At 39.7% G+C, this 21,448-nt stretch overlaps 1 protein-coding gene across 11 annotated transcripts in view; it reads left to right on the top strand.

The window, feature by feature from the left end:
• The window catches only part of PARD3 (par-3 family cell polarity regulator), a 461,320-nt gene that overhangs the window by 307,132 nt on the left and 132,740 nt on the right, over positions 1-21,448 (top strand). For all 11 annotated transcript variants that reach the window (XM_049798455.1, XM_049798452.1, XM_049798450.1 and 8 more), the window contains 2 exons: positions 5,325-5,552; positions 11,393-11,609. In XM_049798455.1, the coding sequence (XP_049654412.1) occupies positions 5,325-5,552; positions 11,393-11,609 (445 nt within the window). The remainder of the gene's footprint in view (positions 1-5,324; positions 5,553-11,392; positions 11,610-21,448) is intronic.

Raw genomic sequence — 21,448 nt, 5'->3', positions numbered from 1 at the left:
AGATTTTTAATTATTTTTCTTTCTATAGTTCACTTGAAGTGCCTAATCCTTGCAGTGTTTACAGTTCATCCTAGAGGTTAGAAGTATATTCGGTAGCAATTGAGCATGGCTCATTTACTGAGTCCCAGGCATACTATAGTTCTAGGTGGTTATTTTTCCAGGTACACATTGTGAAAATTAAAAAGAAAGAAAAAGAATAAAAGAACATTTGTTTAAATTGTTTATTTATTTATTTTTACACAGTGCTTTTTAAATAAACTGTTTTGTTAAATGGAATTTAGCCATGCAGTTGCTTGCTCTATTCCTCCCCTGCTCTCTCCAGCCCAAGTGTTATTCTTTTAGTGTATGAATTGAACTAGAAACAGAAGAATGTATCAAATCTAATGGAGCAGCTGTTAGTAAATAAATAGACTCACTGCTAATGCCCTTTAAGAAGGCGTTTAGAAAGTAGACTGTGCCTTTGCAAAACTCGTTTAATCATATCGAGGGAAGTTTTTGGCATCAGTTGCTAGTAGCGTTTAACCTGAGTGTTAATAAAAATGTTTCAGAAAGAAACAAAATTGTCATTTTAAATCATTTAAAAGTAAGCGCTGATGAAAAATTTACCTTATAGCCTTTAAAATGAGTCACTGAAGGAAACATCACGTATCCTTCGACACCACGCTTTCCGCCTTTGCGAATCGCCCAAGCGGATTTGTGGCACTGTATAAATACTTCACGTAAGATGAGAGCAGCGAAAGCAGAATGAGTTGTTAAAAAGCGTCAGCGCAAGGGAAGGACGAAGGGCTGGGAGCAGGGAGCAACACATCGGCTTCGCGTGATCTCTGCGTGTTGAACGTCCCGTTGGATCTGCACGTGCTGTGAAGTTACGTGGCGGGGGCCACGCGAGAGCGGGTGCAGGCGCCGCCAGCCCAGCCCTGCGCGAGCAGAGGGCGGTCGCGTGGCCGGCAGGCCGGGTCTCGGCCGTCGTCCCCGAGGGCTGCTGGCCAGTGGGGGACATGGGGAGTGGAGCGGCGGTGCCCGTGTGGTGGGTGGCAGGGAGTGAGTGGTGGTGCCCGTGTGGTGGGCAGTAGGGAGCAGCAGTGCCCGTGTGGTGGGCGGTAGGGAATGGCGGTGCCCGTGTGGTGGGCGGTAGGGAATGGCGGTGCCCGTGTGTTGGTGATGTGCGGAAAACAGACTCCACAATCGGTGAGATCGTAAAGTAGGTATGTTCATTCAGCGCTGGGCAGCACAGGGGGTAGTCCCACCAAAGTCATGCGTGCCCGACTTGGCAGTTCGCCTCAAGTTTATACAGTCAGGTATTACATATTCACGATATGCCTATACATATGCATGACCTATTCCCTCTTCATATTAAAATTAGCTCCGAGAGGTCATTTCCATAGTCTCCTCCCAACTGCGCCTGCGCAGGGCCTCTTTATGGTGGTCGCAGAGATGAAATTAGATGACTCCTCTTCGTCACCGCTAGTAACCTCTTTCCTTGCGCAGGCTCAGTGATTTCTTGGTATTCACCCAAGCCGCAAGACCAGTCTTAGCTGGCTCTTGGGGCCTGCTCCTGCTTCTTATCAAGGACTGTCTTTACCTCATTGGCTGGTTCTTGGGGCCAGCTCTTCTTTATCGAGGACTGTTTCTACCTCAGCTAATTTCAACAATGTAAGCGCTAAACATCATCTTTCACCCCCCCTTTATTATGTCTACCGAGATTCTTTTGACTCCCCTTGTCTCAGTGGGCGGTAGGGAGTGGCGGTGCCTGTGTGGTGGGCCAGGGCTGTGCTTGACGGGGTGGTGTCGGCACCTTACGCAGCCCCTGCGGCACGGATAGGGACGTGTGGCACGGAGGGTAGAGCCGTAACGGCTGAGCCTGTAAGCGGGGCGTGCGAGGAGGCTGCGCGCGTGGTGGCGGTCGCGGTGGGAGGACTGCTGTGGTGCGGAGGGGCGAGTCTACCTCAAAGGATATTTGTTAAGAAAATTGTCGGAAAGGAAAATTTTGATAAACTTCAAATGTTAAAAATGATAAAAGAATCCCTTTTATCCCTCAGTCATACAGAGATGCTTTAGGTAGATGTGTCTTTTTCTCTTCTTTTTTTCTGCTTTAAATTCTGGTGTCAAACTAGAAGTAGAACTCGTTCTGAGCAGATAACATTTCTGATGATTACCACCAGTGCTGTAAAGGCTGGAGGAAAATGCTGACATTTTTGTATTTCGAAAACAAGGTTTTGATGTGACTCATAAATTTTAACAGAATCAATTTTAAAGAAAGTTTTGTGTTTCTCAATGGATTATGGGTAAACAGCTCACTTTCTGGCTGGTGAATTCTAGTAATAAATTCTGAACTCACTCAATTTACAGGGAGGCTTAACTATATATTTTGAAAATAGTAGACTTGCTGTGAAGTGGCCGTGGAAGATAGTGACGGTATTAAAATATACATAGCTTTATGATCACAGTGCTTAAACTGCTTACAAAAGGACGTTTCCCTCTTTCAAAATCCACAACCTGTTCACATTTGTGTTCATGGCCACCCAAGTTCAATAAATATTCCTATCATTTCTGTAATCCATTATTAGTTTTACAGTACTCAAGGAACATTAGATCATATCCCATCTAGCTTTTCCTTTGGGAAAGCAAAACTTACATAGATACAGTTCTCACAAAGATCTGTATTGGGTGGCAGGAAATGGAATTTTTTTTTTAATGTCCTTTATGAACATAAATGGGCACATAAATGCCTTCTTTATAATTACTGTTTACAGAAAGAGCCACTCAGTAATTAGGAAAAGATATATGAGCACTTCATTTAGAAGGTTGCAAAGCAGAATCTGGAATAAGGAAGTTTACAGTAAGTTGCCATGTAAGAGGATAGCCTTTCCTTTTGTATATGAAATTGAATCTGTCAAACAGCTGGCTTATATATGATTGTCCCATTTCCTCTTTTTTTCCTTCAAAATGTTGCATTCATTATTCCTGTCTCATGGACTGTTTTTAACAAAAGACAATCTTGAAAAGTAAAAACCAAAATAAAATCTCATTTCTTGTGGACTGCAGGCATTAGTGGAGGAGTAGCAGATTTTGGCATAAGCTAGCTAGAAAGTGGACAGTTTTACAGGGCACTGTCTAAATAGGAGTTCTTCTACTTGGCAAAGAGAGTGTTACGTTAAAAATACTTGCCTTAGACCTCAGCCCATGTTCAGAAGTTTGTTGAGCCTGGACTGCAGCTTGTTTGTACAGCTGGGAAGCCATCAAACCTCCCTTGTCCCAGCTGGCTCCTCTTGTTCACCCCAGCAGCTGTGCTCTGCCCCCAACCATCCTTCGGACCCTCAGCCCTCCAACAAGTACGGGCTGTGAGTGAGGGTGGCTTCTTCTAAGAGATATGAGTTCATCAAGATAAAATTTCTCATTTGTTGGGGTGTGTTTATTTCTGGCCGAGGGTCCAAGCAGCAGGACTTTGGACTGCTGGGGGAACCAAACTGCAGGAGCTGTGTAGATCTGTGAAAGAGGATTTTTGTGTTGTTTCTGTTTACAAGTTCATCTTATCAGTAGGGCAGCTGAAGGGGAATACTTTGACAGCTGCTGTTTGAATTTATTTGATCTGAGGGATTTCAGTTTAATGTAACTGCTCAGACTTTAAGTAGCTGAATAGAAAATTAAAGTGTCTTCTGCCTTGCTCCATCTCATACCAAGTTAACAAATGACATGGAGAAGACTTGCCATGCTGCTATTCTGCATCCTTTCTGTAGGTCCAGCCGCCGCCTTCCTCCCCACCCAGTGAATAGTGAAAGAAGCTGGTTTTAGTAGTGTAGTAACAGGTTTTCCTCACTTAAGGTAACTTCACATACCTTCGTTAAAGAATGGCGACAGATACTGTCTTTCTTCTTCCTTCCTAATATCTACCAGCATAAGGATCAACTCCAGAGCTTTATGTTATTCTGACATAAATACTTAAAAAAGATAATTTTCCTTTATTGCATTATTCACACCAGGCTATGCTTACAAATGCCTTGTTCGTTGGTTTGGTATTCCTGAGGGTTCAGGTCTTGGCTCTGGTCTCTCAGTGCTGGCTGTTTTTGAAATTTATCTTTCTACGCCTCTGTCAGATGAGGACACCAATATCAATGCATTAACAACCCACCACCTGGGACTGCTGTGGTGCCACAACACTCTTCTCTGTTCTGCTCCCTCTGGGTAGAGAAAGAGAGGTTTCCATATTCTAGGTGAGGGCTCTGGTCTCATAAATTCAGGAAATGTGGGTGATGATGATGTCCCACCTCATCTTGCTCTCCAGCCCCAAATCCTATGGAAAATCCAGCCAAGATTATACCGCACTTTTGAATAAAATAACTTCAAATAAATGCAGTGATTTTATTTCCCCTGAAAGATTTCTTCCAGTTTTAACTATAATATTAGATCTAATTAATTGTGCAATTGTCAGCTGATTTGCACTGTGAGTGTGTGTATCTAAAAACTCGGGCTAGACATTTAGTCCACAAACCCGAGAAGAAAAGTCTGGATGGAGGAAAGGCTTTTGCAGAATACTGTCTGGGGCTTTCTTGGCACACCTCCGGACATGCTGCAGCGATAAGAGCTGCCCTCCGCCCCAGCTGTAGTGCTGTCCAAACATCAACCTGGTGACTGCCAGGGATGTGTTTCTTTTCCAGCTGGTTAACTGCTATTGCCTGACTAATTGGGTCCTTTCCACAGATTATTTTTAAGCAACTTCACAAAATCCCAGCAAGTCAACTGATATTTCTCAGAAGTACTTCATTATGAAATTGTTAGCAATTTGATGCAAGTCTTTAAAACTCGATTAAAAGCAAGCACCGTGTTCCTTGAAGCCAGAAGTTGGGCTACCTTGCAAGACTGTTACTCTAAACACCGTAGGATTCATGCCCATAATCTGCTCTCTGTTCATCAGTTGCTAGTAGAAATGAAATTTTCTGCGCAAACCAAAAATAATGAGTAGTTTTGTTTGATGCCAGTAGATATGTATCTCTGCTGGTTTTATGAGCTATGTTTTTTAAGCCCCATGATTACTTTATCATTCAAATTGTTTAAAATAAGGATAATGGATGTTGGTCTCTCTTCACTGATTTGAAAAGCCACACATTGCTCACGTTGTCGGTTTTGTTGACTATGACTTGACATACTCATTCACTTCTGAGACCAACAAATGTGTGGAGAATTCCCTGCAGATTATTGAGAGATGATGTGAATAATGTTAAGTGTGTCCCCAAAGACTTTCAGGATGGATATGCATAATCAAGCATGCAGTTCTCAATACTAATTCTAATTACGTTTTTGGTTTCCCCCCCCCTTAAATCACTAAGGTTCCCCAACCAGAGATGTGGGGCCTTCATTAGGTCTGAAGAAATCCAGCTCATTAGAAAGTCTGCAGACAGCCGTTGCTGAGGTGACTCTGAATGGTGATATTCCCTTCCACCGCCCGCGCCCACGAATTATCCGAGGACGAGGCTGCAATGAAAGCTTCAGAGCTGCCATAGACAAATCATATGATAAACCTGTAGCAGATGATGATGATGAAGGCATGGAAACTTGTAAGTAAACTATTGCTGTGCATAGAGAATGTTAACAACATAGGTTAATTCCTTTAGAAAGTGATTAAGAGTAGTAGAAGATAATTTTAGGAATTTAAAAGAATAGAACTAACTTCTTCAATTTTTTTCAGGCTTTTTCCCTTCATATGCATTAACAGATTGCAACACTCTGCAGCTTGATTCCTTTCTAAAATAAGCAAATAAGATTATTAGGAGTGTGTTTACTTAAATTACTCTGAAAATTTTCTCTAAGAGCTAATTAATTTACTAATGTAAATTAGAAAAAAATTATGCAGAAAGAGAAAAAACCACTGAATTTCTTTTACAAAAATATGTGCATCTAACTTTGAAAGAGTACATTTGTAGTGTCTGGGGGGGGGAAAGAAATCACTGTCCTTTAATTAGAGTGAGTAAGGCTGGCAGATCTAATAAAATATAAAGTTAATGATCAGCTATTACCCACCCTAATGGGCATTCATTTACATTTTCAGTTCTTTAACCCGAAGTATGACCCAACATGTGGAGAATGTCATTAACATAAAAGAATCACTTCAAAGCTAACCTTATCATTATTGAACTATGTAAGAATGGGCTGGTAAAATGACAACTCGTATTGAATGAAAATAGTATGAATGGTAAATTACCTCAATCAGGGGTTGTATTAAAATTATTGAATTTTTAACCTTCATGTTGTACTACTTTCAACTTGTCACACACCAGCAGAATTTTTTTAATCAACCTGCAGCTATTTAGAAGTTTATGAATGAAGATGATGGTGGGAAAGTTAAAGTAGAGAAATATTTAGCCTGAATGCTAACAGAAAAGTCTTGAAAAGAGATTTTTCACTCTCTGCTCTTTTTAAATTTTTTTACTTTCAGAAGTGAGTGAGCGGCTGCGTGGTGCTTAGTTGCTGGCTGGGGTTAAACCGCGACATAAGTGCCGTTCCCTAATATTCTTTTATAAGCTACTTGTGTAATCACTCTTTTTTTAAAACTCTTTGCTTTTTTTTCCCCTTAAATCTGCCTCTTTCTAAAAGTGTTCAAAGACTGAAAGGGAGGTCATTTTGCTAGTCACTTTTCTCAAAGGTAGTTACGGACAGAATTAATTCTGCTTTGTTTCTCCAGCACCTAGCAATTTCACGCAGCAGTGAGGCTAAATGCTGGTCTGGTGCTGCTGGCTGTCAATCTATTTCTGGCCAGTAGAAGAATAGGTATGAGAAAATGTGTAGTGATCATTCTCATTCTGCCAAACTGCATGCGCGTGGTCTTTTGGAACGTTAGACCATGTTTTTCTAAAAGGCGTTGTTTGGTGCGAGCCCACTGCTAGTAATATCCTGTTTTGAGGCAGCAGATATCCAAGGCTTATGCAGAAGTTACAGATGGTTTAACTTCATTGATCAAAATATAGCAAAACTGTTGTCATGAAATGCTTTCTAGGTGAGTGTAGGTTTATGAGATTACTGTAAGGGGTTTCGAGCTTGTTGATGCAATGCATAGAGAGTAGCAAGGAAGTATTTGGTGGCCTTCGTATCCTTTGCATGGGAGTAGCGGAAACCAGACAAAGCCTTCTGGCTGAAATTGAAATGCTGTGGGGTGAGTCTTTGCCCTCATCTCTCTGTATGGATGAAGTTGTCTAGCACTGGTGGACTACGAGCCAACTCAGTGTCATGGGAGAGCAAGAGCAAGGCTGTTCTCAAATCTGACATGGAAAAGAAGGGCTGAGCAAAGTGTGACCAAGCTATGTGAGTAGAACTACACATTCTGTTGAGTTACTTGTATTTTAATAGCTTCCGCATATTATAATAAAACATCTAAGAAGTAATGCAGAAATTTGCAGTGCCAGGTTAATAGAAGCAGGTAAGTAGCAAAGCAACTACAGTAAGTTGGTTGGACAGAAATCAGTCCTCGAGGTCTTCTCCTTCTCCTGATGGCTGTGGGAGCTTAAGAGCTGGCCCAGCCATATGTTGCCTGTCTTTCTGAAAACATGTCTGTGTTAAAGCTGAAACCACTGCAGTCTGTTCCACTTTATGTAAATTATATGTGGCCTTAGGTTCCAGAGAATTTGCCAAATGATGTCTTCAGCTGGACATAGCCTGGGCACACACGAATATGTAGAAGTTAATTTAACAATCTGGTCCTAACGTAACTAATGCCTCACTGCTGCCTTAATGATATTGCCTAAGTTTTTAAAAATTGTATTTAATTATTCCATAATTGTTTGAAATTAAAATGTGGCTTTCTGTCATTATAAAACCCAGGCAAATATGTTGGTGGTCAATTTGCTGATGCCCTTGAGTCTGAATCCATTTGTCTTACTTGAATTTTTTCCCCTTTATCCTCCAAGTGTTTCAGTGCTAAGAGTTCTTCTTTCTCCCAGACAGTGACCCTCTTTGGAGTAGCAACTAATAGCACTGCAATATATTGCATAGAGGAATTCTTAATGTCATCACCCCATATACAAAAGCCATAAAAATACAGGTAACATGTAGCAAAGGGGCTGACTCTTCTGAGTGTACTTGCTGTCCTTAGAACAGCGTGCTATAAAATTCCTAAATGTAGGATGAAAATCAGATAGCAGTGACCAGTTCTGGGGTAACATTTTAAAAAGTATTTGAGAAGATGAGTTGAAATTTTAATGGCTGTAAAGAAGTAACATTTGTGATTGGAAAGGTGTGGGTGTTCAGCTTTTACAGATAATTTTTCCTGCCTTTTTTTTTTTTTCTTAATACTTGAAATAGCTGACTGGAAGCAAAATGTTTATCTTTAGTGTCTTGAATGAGAACAAGGCATTTGGATTGGGAAAGATCGAAAAAGCTTTCTAATCTTTTGCTGAATCTTAATTGCTAGAATCTCAGGCTGTATTAAATATCACAATAAGAGGCCTAGAAGCTTAGTGGCAAAATAGCTTCACATTAAGTAGCTTTGATTCCTCATGTGCATCTTTTCCATTTTATGGCCTAATTAGGAGAATAGCTTCATAATACCTGTTTGTGTAGTTCTCCATAGTACAGTGTGGTTCATGAAATGACACTAGTTTTTAGGTTTATTGATGTTTAAAGTATACTCCAATTTAATTTTTTGGCTTCAGCATCCTGAGTGGGGAGGCAGGAGGTTGCAGGAAAGGAAGGAAATAACAGCACCAAAACAAATGCTTTCTGTGTTTTGCAGTAACCTAATGTCATTACTGCAACTTAAGAAAAATTGGAAGTTTCATTTGTAGGCTGGGATTGAGTTTTAATTGAACTCCATTTGCATTTGTTCTAAACACTAGTAATTTGGTGTTTCTTAATTGCACAATGATTGTGCTGCGTAAAAGTGAAACAAGTTTCTTCATGTTGAATCCTTTTAAGAAAACTGGAAATCTATTTACTGCTGTAGAGACACCGGTATTTACTCCACGAGAACAGGCATCCTAGTTCATAGGGCTCAGTCTAAGCTACAGCGTTAAGTGCAAGCAAACTGTGTGTGATAGACAAATATTTATTGCAGCACAAGTGTGAAAAGGAGGCAATATTATCTCCATAGAATATGCAAAATAAATAATAAAAGGAAGCATTGTTATGACAAGTTGTTCACCAATTCAGCATAGCACAGTACCTATAATACACATTTAGGATTAATTTAATGTATTGTTATGTGAATATGAACAACCATAGGTCAGAATTGATTCATCTTTAAAATTCTAGCAATGAAGTACCAAGTAAACATTTTACTTCAACATTTGCCAGAAATGTAATGCATATTTTTTTTTAACTAATTATATTCGTTTGCAAGTATAATCTTTTAAATGTCTAGTTGGTTTTAACTGGAACAGATTGTAGCTATAAATTAACATGCAAAAAATTAGCTTCTCTATTCCAAAGTGGTTTTCTACTACTCTTTTAATAATAACAACTAAATATCATCCCAGACACTGATTAAGAAACACTGTGACCAAAAAAAGTACAAGTACAGCTAGTACACAGGCATGTATAAGACAGGCCTATTAATTTTCTAAAATACAATTATCTGAATATTAAAACTGTGTCTGCAATTGAGAAGCTGTATCATCTGCTTAACTCATAGTGGTCCTGAAGACAAGTTAACATGTAATGCTGAGACCTGTCCTTTTTTTTTTTTTCCTTTTCCTTTTTTTTCCTGGTGGTTCATACTTCAGAGTACTAGTTGAGATTCAAAAATAGTTATTAATGTTGAGATTTATCTGACATGGTATGTTTTTCTTGAAATTTGTGTATGTGATCTTCCAGAGTTGGAGAATATTTATAGAAATCTTGGGATATTCAGTGAATATGTACTAAGTCTGTTGGACAGATCTGTGTATTGTAATATTAATGAATAAACAGTATTTTGCAAGCAAGTATCTAAGAGTGAGAAGAGACAATATCGAATGGCTTTCAGTCGGTGATTTGTAGACTTTTCAGGTTCAGTGAATTACTTCTAAGGTGAATATGAATGATGACTAAGAAAAGCAAGTTTCTATTCTACAGTAGTCTATGTATGAGAAATTTCTACAGAATTACACACTCTTCTATTGGCTGTGGAAGAGTCGCTGAGGTCTAGAAACAATAATATGAGCAGGAGTAATTATAAGAAGTAGTAAACATATGCTGAACTAAAAATTGATTCTTTTTTTCCTTCTTTAAGCCATGGCCATTTCTAAATCTTACTGAGTACAAAAAAACCCTTTCTTTTCCATAGACTGTGTGATACAGCAAAACTGTATTTTTCAACTTCTACTACCAAAAGTTGTTTGGAGCCTTTGTATTCATTAGAGTGACAGGAGACAGTGCAAAGTATGCATCTGTGATCCTAATTGCTCCTTCTTGCTGTCTGTTGGAAAATTAGGAGATGGTATAGCCCTACTTATAATGTGATGATATAAAGTGTTAGGGGTCCTGGAAGGTCACAGCTTCACCAGCACGCAGTGTAATTTTTGGACTTGGCTTTAAGTTAAGTCAAAATGGTTGCAGGATTCTGACGCACAAGCTTGAAGTGTTTTATTTCTTTCTCACTAGGCAACTGGAGGAGTTTTCAGGTTTTGAATGGATTGTTTCTTTTGGCCATTTTTCTTTCAAACTTTCTGAAATACATGTGCTCTGTCTGTTACATCTAACCTTGGGTATACTTCAGGATTCTTGGAGTCTTGGTCTTGAATTAGAAACAGAGAAGGAATGTGTTATCTGCCCTTAAAGTATTTTACTTGTTCCGCTGGATGGAATCTCCCCACCCGAACCTCCCAGGCTGCTCCATCTCAACCAAGAATAAAGAACGTGGTGCATGATGTGTTTTAAACTGCTCCAGGAAATGAAGTAGTGTGACAAAACCATTATGTTACTTGTAGCAGCAGAAAAAGTCTATTAAGGCTTGTATTGAGGGTTAAGAGTCCTTAATGACTTTCATATTTTTATGATAGTATTACTAAGAATTTACTGACAAGGCATGCTGCACTGCTGTTGTTTCTTCTTGCAGATATTTCTAAAGCTCTCCTCAGCTGATTCAGATGCTGAAACAAAATGGGCCAATTAACATCACTTTGCTAATCCTCTTTATTAATCCATACATTATTCAGAGTACCCACAAAGCACAAATCGTGTTTTGCAGAGTGTTCTGCAAAGGTGAATTCCTTGCTTTTAGGAGTTTAATAGTACAAATAAATATTCCAGGAAACCCCCACATGAGCAAATACTGCTTTTGGGAAAAAAAAAAAAAAAAAAAAAAAAAAAACCAGTATTTTGTGGTTGTGCATATATCCCGCTTCAAAATACGTTATGCAATATACCAAAAAGCCTGCCCTTGTTGTTTGCACTTATTCCACTGATGTTTCTTAATATGTGCTTTCAGTGGAGGAGGACACAGAGGAGAGCTCAAGATCTGGTAGAGAATCTGTGTCCACAGCAAGTGACCAGCCATCCCACTCATTGGAGAGACAGATGAATGGAAGCCAAGATAAAGGGGACAGAAAAAAGGCTGGAAAGGAAAAGAAGAAAGATCGAGATAAAGAGAAGGATAAAATTAAGGCGAAGAAAGGAATGCTGAAAGGCTTAGGAGACATGTTCAGGTAGGTGCTGTGCAATCAAATGTAGAATGAATTGTAAAAACAAGTTTGATCTTTTAGTTATTTATATTGTGACTGTTTGCTGAGGTCATATTTTACTATACAAATATATACATGATGTATATAGGCTGATCTCTCAATTTTTGAGCCTACGAGTGGTGTCATGAAAGTGAAGCAGCTCGGAAGAGGAGGAGATGGCTGGCAGGCTAAAGGGGCTGCAAAGGGAAAAAATGGTTTTAAGCAACAAAATGCTTGGCCTTAGAAAGAGTCGTTGGTGATGTGTAAGTTGTGCACATATCCTTTGACAGGTCAAGCAATTTTGGGTTTTGGTTCTTTCCTTTTCTTGCTGTTCCTAATACTGTACCCAAAGCTTACATGTTACTCAATGAGCATTTTTCTTTGCTTTACTGTTAAGACTATTTGGTATCATGGAGGCATGATGAGAAAGAGATGAATCAGTTTGAGATTGAAAAACAGCATGCTCCTCTCAAGGAAAACAGGTTCTGAATCAGGTTGTGTGCTCTGAGAACCCACAGTCTGGAGAACGGGTCAGTGAAAGACCTGATTTTTACCAAGCAGTGGGTTGTTTTGAAGGGAGTCGTCTCTCAAGCAGACTAAGTGACCTGAAAGGAGCAGACTGCTGGGGGACACCCTGCTGTTCTGTGTAAATGGTGAAACATGACAAACACCTTTGATCACTTGTGGGAAGGGGTGAGAGAGCAAGAAAACCAGTCTTTCTTTTAGCTAGCTAGAGTAAATAAATATATTTCCAAGAAGAAACAATATTAAGGCAGTGTTTGTTTTCTTTTGTATATGCAGTGATTCATTATTTGATTTTGAAGTGAAATACTAGTATTATTCTAAAGATTTATTTATTAACAATGACTCTGCTCTGAAAACATGTAAGTGGAGCTTCAGTTAACTTTCATCCTGTTACCTTCTTTATCGTGTAAAACATTAATTGAACCTAGGTTGTAACTGCATAGGTCCTTGAGAGTTGTTCTGTGTCTGTGAATTGTATTACAAATTTAGTTAATAGAAAAAGTAGTTAATTAGAAAATATTAGTTAATTAGGAAAAAAGGTAGTTAATTGGAAAATATTAGTTAGAAAATGTGTTTAGAAAACACAAAATAATATCAGGTTGTCAGCATATGCCACGGAACATCAAGAGTCATAGGAGATAGTCCCACACATCAGATAGGAGGAGAGCACTTCAGCCTGTCTGCCTGCAAATCCCACAGGGATGCCCTCATCTTCTGGGCATTTGCCTGCCTAAATTCAAGCCTGGAGCGGAGGAAGAAGGAGATACAAAATGCTGGAAGGTAGGAGATACAAAATGCTGGAAGGTAGGAGATACAAAATGCTGACTGGTTCTTTTCTGCAGTCTTTGCCATTTTTATACAGCAGAAGCAAGAGGTAAAATTGAGGCACATTATACATGATAAATTCTAGGGCCTCTATGTACCTTGTTGGATACCATGAGTGCTATCTCGTGAGTTTAGTCAGAAAGTGTTTACAGCATCTAGAAAGCTTGGGCAGCTCCTTGGTCCTCAGTTTCCTCCTGTGTAACATTCCCAGTACCCAGAGGACCTGTGAGATAGCTGCTTCATCTTGCAAGCTTTGGTAGACAGGCAAAGGGCTGACTTGCAGAGGGTCCCATCCAAAGAGAGCAGCCTTCACATTCCAAAGAGCTGGCTCGGTGTGGGGCTCGTCAGCTTCTCTCTGCCCTCCAGCCTTAGAGCCTAATGTCTGGTGTTCTGCGTGGCTTTGAATGCTCTAGATGGAAATGAGTGCGAAAGTGGAAATTAATACCATTTTTAATAAGGTGCTCCCAGCTAAATAGGAAGTAACCTTGTCTGTATGCTCGCTATAACACTTCTGAAATCTTTAATCTGGAAACAGCAGTAGTTTGACTGATAGGAAGATCTGATGATTGCTTTGTTGTTTGCTCTTCATAACAGTCAACGTTTCCTTGAGTTAGTTTTTTTTCCCTCGCTGCCATTTCTGAGTGAACTTTACTTTTCAGTCTCCTCTTAATTAACGTGGGAGCAGTGCTATCCAGATGCAGTTGACTCCTCCTGGATCTGTAAATTAGCTTGCACCTTGTCAGCCCACCCAAGAGAGGTGCTCCTGGCAAGCAGGAAAATGCTGATTGAGGGAATTAAGCATTATGCCTCATTTCCACTCAGTGCTTGATTTGCTTTGTTGACAGGCTTCTCAATAATGTTTGAGATGGGCTTCGCTCTGTCTGCAAGATAAGCTACTACTTCTGCCTATAGCATGCTTTGGTTTTCTGTACATCTGACGTATATCATAGATATCAAGTAATCACTGAAAGAAGTTGTGCGATAGAAAATAATGATGACAGTAACATTTAAAATTCAAGCCGTGATCAAAGCATAATTGGATGTTTTGGTTCTGTGCAACATTGTGACTTCTTTGTACTTCTTTTCTCCTTTTTCACTTTTTTTCTTCCTTTTCAGTGCTCTTATCTTAAAATAATCTTTCTTCATTAGGTTGTATGGGCAAGAACACTTGCAGGATGAAATTACTGTTAACTGACACTTTATTCTAATGTCTATACTTAGCCAAGGGGCTTTTTATTGCCTATGTGCAAACTGGCAGCTCATAAAGTGGAGTCTATGTGATGTATAAAAATAAGTCTCCTTGCCTTCAGTTAAAATCTTAGGATTTGCTACTGGGATCTTCATTAAACTGTACTGTGAGGTGGAAACTCCCACTAGAGAACCCTAGGTTACATTTATCCTTCAGCATCTAGTCATCATTTCCAAGAAATCCCTGGATGATTCAGATAGCAGGTTAAAATCATAAATAAATCTTTTAAACACTTCCGTTGTTTTACGGCTCATATCAAACAGAGTAAAGAGGATTGACATAAACATGAAGGAGAACTGTAAAACGCAGGGTGCAGTCTGCGTGGCTCTGACAGGCACAACTTCCCTTATTTCCGGAGGACCTTTGCTGACATTGGGCTGTGGACAGTCTGAGAGTTAACCCTTCTCACTGTGAAATAAATCTGTCTGAATACATGTGTATTTCTTTTTTCAAATTGACATTTCAGGGCAGAACAGAATAATTTATTTAAATTTGTCATTTGGCTGAGAAGTCTCTTTCTCTTCACAGATGAATATAGGGCAGAAATTAACCTAGAAAAGTGTTGAACAAAAATACTGGTCTATGGGAGGAGATGCAGGTGCTGCAGAGCTTTGCTTACACCTGAATGTATTTGTTTTACCTGAATAGTTGCATCATTCCTGTCTTTCTTATCCCTTCAGTAGGATTGCGTGCCATGTCCCGTGGCTGTAATCACATACCAAATGAGAGGCTGCGCAGTTCCTTCTTCTCGATTGCTGGCATTTAGGAGGTGCCTGGATGGCTACTGCCAGCTGGGCAAGTAGTTTTTTGGGAAGCTGATATGAAGTTCTACTAGTTTTTCTGTTTCACTACTAAGAAGGCTTGAGTGGATGTATGTTTTGACATCAGAAGCTTATAAAAACCTGTATGCTTTTCCAAGTGCAATCTAAAATATGTTTACTCATTTCTGAGTCTGATTTTGTTTATTTAAGTAGAGATTTTGCTTCCTGATAAAAATCAACCTGACAAAACCAATCAGTTGATAAATAAGTCATTGAACCCTTAAGAAAGAGGGTTCACAGTTTCAAACAGTGCACCTGTACTTAGTGCTGGTAAGGATACATTAATTTGATGGACTTCTATGTCGTGCCCTTCTTTGACAGTCCTCTCCTGAGAGGGAAAAATTGTATATGCCCTCTTCTTTTCCCCTCCTTTTGCCCCTGTCATGTACAGGGTGTTTTCATTTATGAAAGTGGATTCCCTCAGGATGTAAGGCAGGGAGATGTGAGATTGTTCTTATTTGTAGGTTTTGGATGCTGATGGAGTGACACATCTGCTGTGGTGCTGGTGATCACTTATGAACCCTGTATTTCATTTGTGCTTATTCCCGGTGTAGAAGCTTGGATATAGTTTATAGATGGGTGACTGGACTGGTGAAGTAATAGGCAACTGAAGTGATAGCTCCACATCTTTCCCTAGCTTCCTCAAGCCATATATAATTTTCCTCTATGGTGATCCCTGAACCATGGTTCTGTAAGATGGTAGCATCACTGTGATTATGTCACTTTTTGGGGGAATTAATTCTGTGTGCAAGAAAGGAGGCAGCTACACTCTTACTGGGGAGTTTGTATGGGAGGTGAGTTGGTGAGTTTTATGATAGAAGAAATATGTCCAGCAAGGGATCAGTCTCAAGAAAGGATGTGTCTGAGGAGTAACATCTTTAGAAGAAACTGAACTACCAAGATGTTGAGAATAAGCAGCTCTGCATTTCCAAAGGGAGGAAGGGGAGTAGTAGGGAGGCCAAGCTATCTAGTCATGTCTTGCCAGAAGTATCAGAGGGACTGTCACTGCCCCGTAATAAAAACCTGCTGAAACAAGTAGACCTTGATATGAACGGATAAAAATGGATTTGCAAATACAAATGGTATGTTTGAGTTTATGTGGAAAACTGCTGAGGAGAACAAAAGATGGAGAGGTATGCACATTGTATCTTAAACTTGAGTTTATCTGCATTGGTTTTGGAGGTTGCTTTTGAAATAAACGTAATGTAATTTGAAGCAACTGTGCATAAGTATCTTATATAAAATAAACACATTTTCTACTGTGGGATTTAATACCCCAGTCCCACATAAACATAACTTTTCAGTGGAGAACATAAGAACTGTATATTGAAGTTCATGGAATAAGACAGTATGCTTAAAATTAATCATGTGCTTAGGTGGTTTTAGTACTGGAGGCTGTCTATTTCAAGATCTGGCCTGTAATGTAGATGGAGATGTAAAGCCATAATGTATGGTAAATGATCTTCAATTCCTCTCTTAACTGTTGTAGCATACAGGTGGGTAAATCAATGCACTGGATAGCCAAATAATCCTAATTAGATTTAATTACATTTATAATGATTACTGGGAGCCTTGCAGTGTTGTATCTTCCAGTTCTGTGAGAGGAAATAGATAATTTAGTTTGCAACCTTGTTTAGCTGAAATCAGATAAACTGTTGTCTCCACCCCCCCGCCCCCCAGCTGCTTCCAAGGTGCACTGGACATGTCTAGATTCATAAACGTATTTTTTGTAGCTTTGAATAACACATTAGCCACGTTCAACCACATTAGCCATCTGAGACCTCTGACTGGGCATTTGGGATAATAACCTACATGGATTACTGTTGCTTGTTACATGACTTCCTTGTATTGCCTATTCTGGTTTTCATTTAAGTTTTCTCATCGTAATGTCTGTGAGGAGATGAAAAGCAAATCACAAGGGTTATACCATTGATTTAGTAATTACCTTCTTTCTCTTTCATTTAATAACAACCTTCAGACTTTTAAGCCGGCACATGACAAAAAGGTATCTGAGTTGCGTAAAATACTGTTGAATTATACCCTAATCAACAGGACTGGCAAATACCTTGAAGTCGATAAAATAAAATCTGTGGTCTGATTTTCATCATTCAGTAGCTTAAGAAGCAGCAATAATGGCATTTTCCTTGGAAGCATGACTAGTAGGACTTTGTATTGGTAAATGACACTTACTGATGTATGGACTTAATAGAAAACACGGCAACAAGCTCAGAAGTTAGAATTTTTTTTTTCTTTAGTCCTCGGCTCATGGCACAAACCAGCATGAATCTTGAGCCTTAGAACATAGAGGAGGAGGTTATTGCTTAAACACCCATCGGCTTTATCATTTCAAACTTGGAAGTTAGTTGCTCGCACACTGAATTTGCTAATGGTCATCTGAGAATGTCTCCGACAGCTTGCGGTGCTTGGGCTGAGACTTTCATCAGAAACGCTGAGCTGCGCCGTTGCTCAGGGAAATGGAATCTGGGGCCATTTGTGCTCTGGTTTTTGCCTGCTACTACTACGAGCCAGCAGGCACAGCTATCATTAAGTCCACATCTGCTTCCCCTCTTCTGCCACCAGCTAGAAAATGTGTGACCCACTACAATCCTAGATTCAGGGTCTAGCACAACGCCTTTTCAAGCTTCAGAGGAGGAGCACAGTCCTTGTCCTGCCTGCAAGTTGAATACTGTTGATGGCACCTTCTTGTCCTGCGCTTCTCTGTGCTACTTCTTCATGTTCCATTTTCAAAGTTCTGGTCAGCCCCTGGGACGCACAGAATCAGAAAAACCTTTCAAATTAAATCAGCCATGCAGCATATTGTCATCTTTGATGCAGACGATTACCCAGGACTCTTACAAATGTCTTTCAAAGCATTTTCATATTCTTCTCTTCCTTCTTTCCAAGTGAAAGTACATAAGGGTTCGAAAGAGATAAGCTTGATTGAAAATAGCTTTTCTCTTTTGGAAGGGCAAGCCATGCTCCTTCCTTCCTCTCCGCACTTTTTTGCCTTCCTGTTTTCTGCTGGTTGGCAGAATCAGTTGCTTCAAGGAGCCGTGTGTTTCATTGCCTGCAGGCCCAAACACACCGGCCTTTGACTAAGATGTCGCTGGGGCGGGGGGCAGTGGAATGGCAAATTCATGTTTCTAAATCAAACAACTTCACATAATCTGTCAGGGATTTAAGGAATGCAGCTTCATTAAGTGGCTAGTAAACTCTATGACTTTTAAACGAAACACAGAAAGCGGTGGTATGCGATTGTGCAAGGGAGATTTGAAGCGAGAGATTAACATAATCGTATGTGGCTTTCTAGTTTGTCATTCTGACAGAAAGCAGGGCTTTGCTCTATGTATTCTTAACACTGGATTTTCCCAGGGTAAATCTTGAACTTGTAAATCTGATGGGGGTATATTGTATGGGTGGTTGTTTTTTAAAAAAAATTTTCAATAGAATAAGGGCTTTTGTTTCTAACATGCAGAAATAAGTGTCAGGATGACCTGTTACTAGAGACGAGTTCATAGTGGCTGCTAACATATTCTCCCAGTATTTTTCCTTTGCTTGTCAGCGAGTTTAAATAGAGAACCTTTGACACCTACAGCACCGTCTCTGCCTGCAAAGCAAGCGAGGGAGGCAGGCGGCGTAACAGCTGAGCCCTCCGCCATCCTGCCCGGCGTTCTGCGGCGCTTCTCTTCCAGGCCTGCCGGATGAATATAGAACGCAAGTGTCAAGGATGACACCTACTTTATAATCTCTGCAAAGCAAGCCTTTTCAGAGAAGAATTTGTTGACAGTTCAGAGATTCAAAGTCAATTTCAGTTTTAGCTTGTGTAGGAATGGGATTTTTTCCTCCACCTGATGTGATAATTGAAGACTAACTAGGCAGTGTGCTAGTCCCTAACAAAGTATGGTAAATAAATACTGTCTTGAGACATGAAGGATCTGTTAGATGAAAGCTCTATTAATGACATTTGTTTCATTATCTGTTGGAAATGTTCTTCGGAAATTTAATTTGCTACTGATGGGACCTGTACGTTGGTATACATTACGGATGCTGTAGATGACGTTTTTAAAGCAGAGTCATCTTTGAAAATCCATTTTAAAAACAGGGATAGGAATGTTGTCTTAGATGAAATTAATGCAACTTAGTATATTTTTATAGCTGAAGATGACATAGGCTATTAAGTCACAGTTACTTGAGGTACTTAAGTTGGCAGCTGCAGGACAACTGATCCTTTTCTAAAAGGCAAAGCTCCGACTTACTACTGCATTTCACTTCCTGGGAGCAATGAACTGTATTCGCAGTGTGTTGGCAGGCTGATGCCTCCTGTTAGGATTTCCCCGTGTCCTACTGTTGTGCAGAGAAATAGTCATTAAAGACAGAATTCTAAAACACTTTAGTGAAAATGGCAAAATGGGTATAAGCCAGTATGTTTTCCAGAATAGAATATTCCTGAATAGTCTATGAGCCCCTGCATTTTCCTGAATGCAGTAAGAAAATAGTGGGTGTAAGGCATTCAGAGGGCTTATATAGGCTTTTAAGTTGTTGTTGCAGGGAAAAATAAGAGGAATGGAAGTTTTGTGAAAGAATGAGAGAGAAGAAAATATTAGAAACACAATGCCAATGGGCTATGCAAGCACTATTTTCCCTGCTTTTGAATCCATTGATGACTTCTTCTGGAGGGAAAAAAGATAGAATTAGGAAGAAGTGAAAAGTTACTGAAACTACTGCACTCTTAGAGTGATTGAGGCAGGAGGGGTTCTCTGCTTGGTTCAACTCCTGCTCACAGCAGTCCACCTTCAACATTTCATCAGCTGAGTGTCACACTCAGTTGAGTTTCAAATATCTCCGAGGATGGAGACTCGGCAGCCTCTCTCAACAGCCTGTTCCACTGCTTAACCACTCTCCTGGTGAAAAGCGTTTGTCCTTGGTAAGAGGAGATAGGAGTCAGATACACTGAATAGTGACTGGTACAAAAAATCTGAATCAATCAACATGTATTTATTCTTCTCATGAAGCAAAACCAATAAGTTTTTCATCCAAAAAGTTTAAATTTTAAAGGATTTTTGTGATATGTGATTACCTTCAGGGACTTACTGTGCCCACAGTTCCTTGAACACCAAGAATATAGGAAATAACGCAGCCAAGCATGCATTTATGACTGTCAGCCACCCATTGCATGCCAAGTGTTAAAGAAGAAGTTATCTGTAAACAGGTTATTTTTACTGCGCTTCCAAGCATCTTACTCTAAATGGTCTTGGACTGGCAGCTATTAGGATACCAAACTTGATTGGCTGATAGGATACCTAATAGTGTCTGATATGATCCACTGAGCTAGAAAAGGTGATTATTCTCTGTGGAACTGTGGAAGAAACAATCTACAGAAATCTTCCTTTCTACTATTTCATGCTACACCAGAAAATGTCACCTGCTTTTTAATTAAAAACATAAAATTTTCATTGTATTAATCCTGATACTTTTCATTTTCATCTCACAGTACAGATATCAAGTGAAAAACCTCAGGCATTTGGAGTTCAGCCAGTCACAAAAGAAGGAAGTTTATATTACCTTTGGAGGGGGAGAAAGTATATTTTTAATTTCATCCATGTTTGGTAGATTCTCTAGAGTTTAATGTGAGATCATAAGAATACAGTCATCACACCGAGTTGAGTGATACCAGGAATTCCCTGTACCCCAATACTTGGTGTCTGACAGTAGTCAGTAGTAGCTCCCGAGGGTGGGGTACTGGAACAGGGTAACCATAGAGCAGTTCTTCCTAGGTCTGTCTTCCAGGCTTTCAGTGATCTGCAGCTCAAGCATTTCTTGAGACAGCGCCTTTGTGCTCAAGTACAAAATAAGGTGTGTGTATATTCTGTTTTGGGCAATTTGTCCTGTTACTGATGATTTGGCGTATATTTACCTAATTCCAAAATACTAACAACATTTGTAGTGTACCATATACAAAAATGTCTTTCAGACATTGTGTGGAAGGACTTTTGTACCAAGGAGCTCTTTTACATTACAAGTGCAAAGACCTGATTGCAATGCACTGCAGTAGATCTGACTCATTATGTCAGTATTTTATGGCACTCAGGTAAGCATGTTTGCAAAGTAGCAGTAAACCTTTTTGATGTGCAATAACATTTCAGTAGTTAATGTAGTGTTCCACTGCATATTAGCTTTTACTGCTTCTGTGGCAAACTTACAATAAGCAGGAGTGCAAGAAAAGGCTGTAGATGTTTGTAAAATAGACCCTGCTGGAATGCATTCACTTCATGAACTAGTTTTACAGTGTATGCTTGGCCTAGCTGATGATGTAATTAACAGTAAATTTTGAAATGTTCGCTTCTGCAGAAGATAAATTCATAGTTTCTACAAATGTTAACTTTTTTCTGGACTTTTTTATATCG

Source organism: Accipiter gentilis, chromosome 4 (genome assembly GCF_929443795.1).
Source record: "Accipiter gentilis chromosome 4, bAccGen1.1, whole genome shotgun sequence".
Taxonomy (NCBI): domain Eukaryota; kingdom Metazoa; phylum Chordata; class Aves; order Accipitriformes; family Accipitridae; genus Astur; species Astur gentilis.
This window is presented reverse-complemented; position numbering and strand designations above follow the sequence as displayed.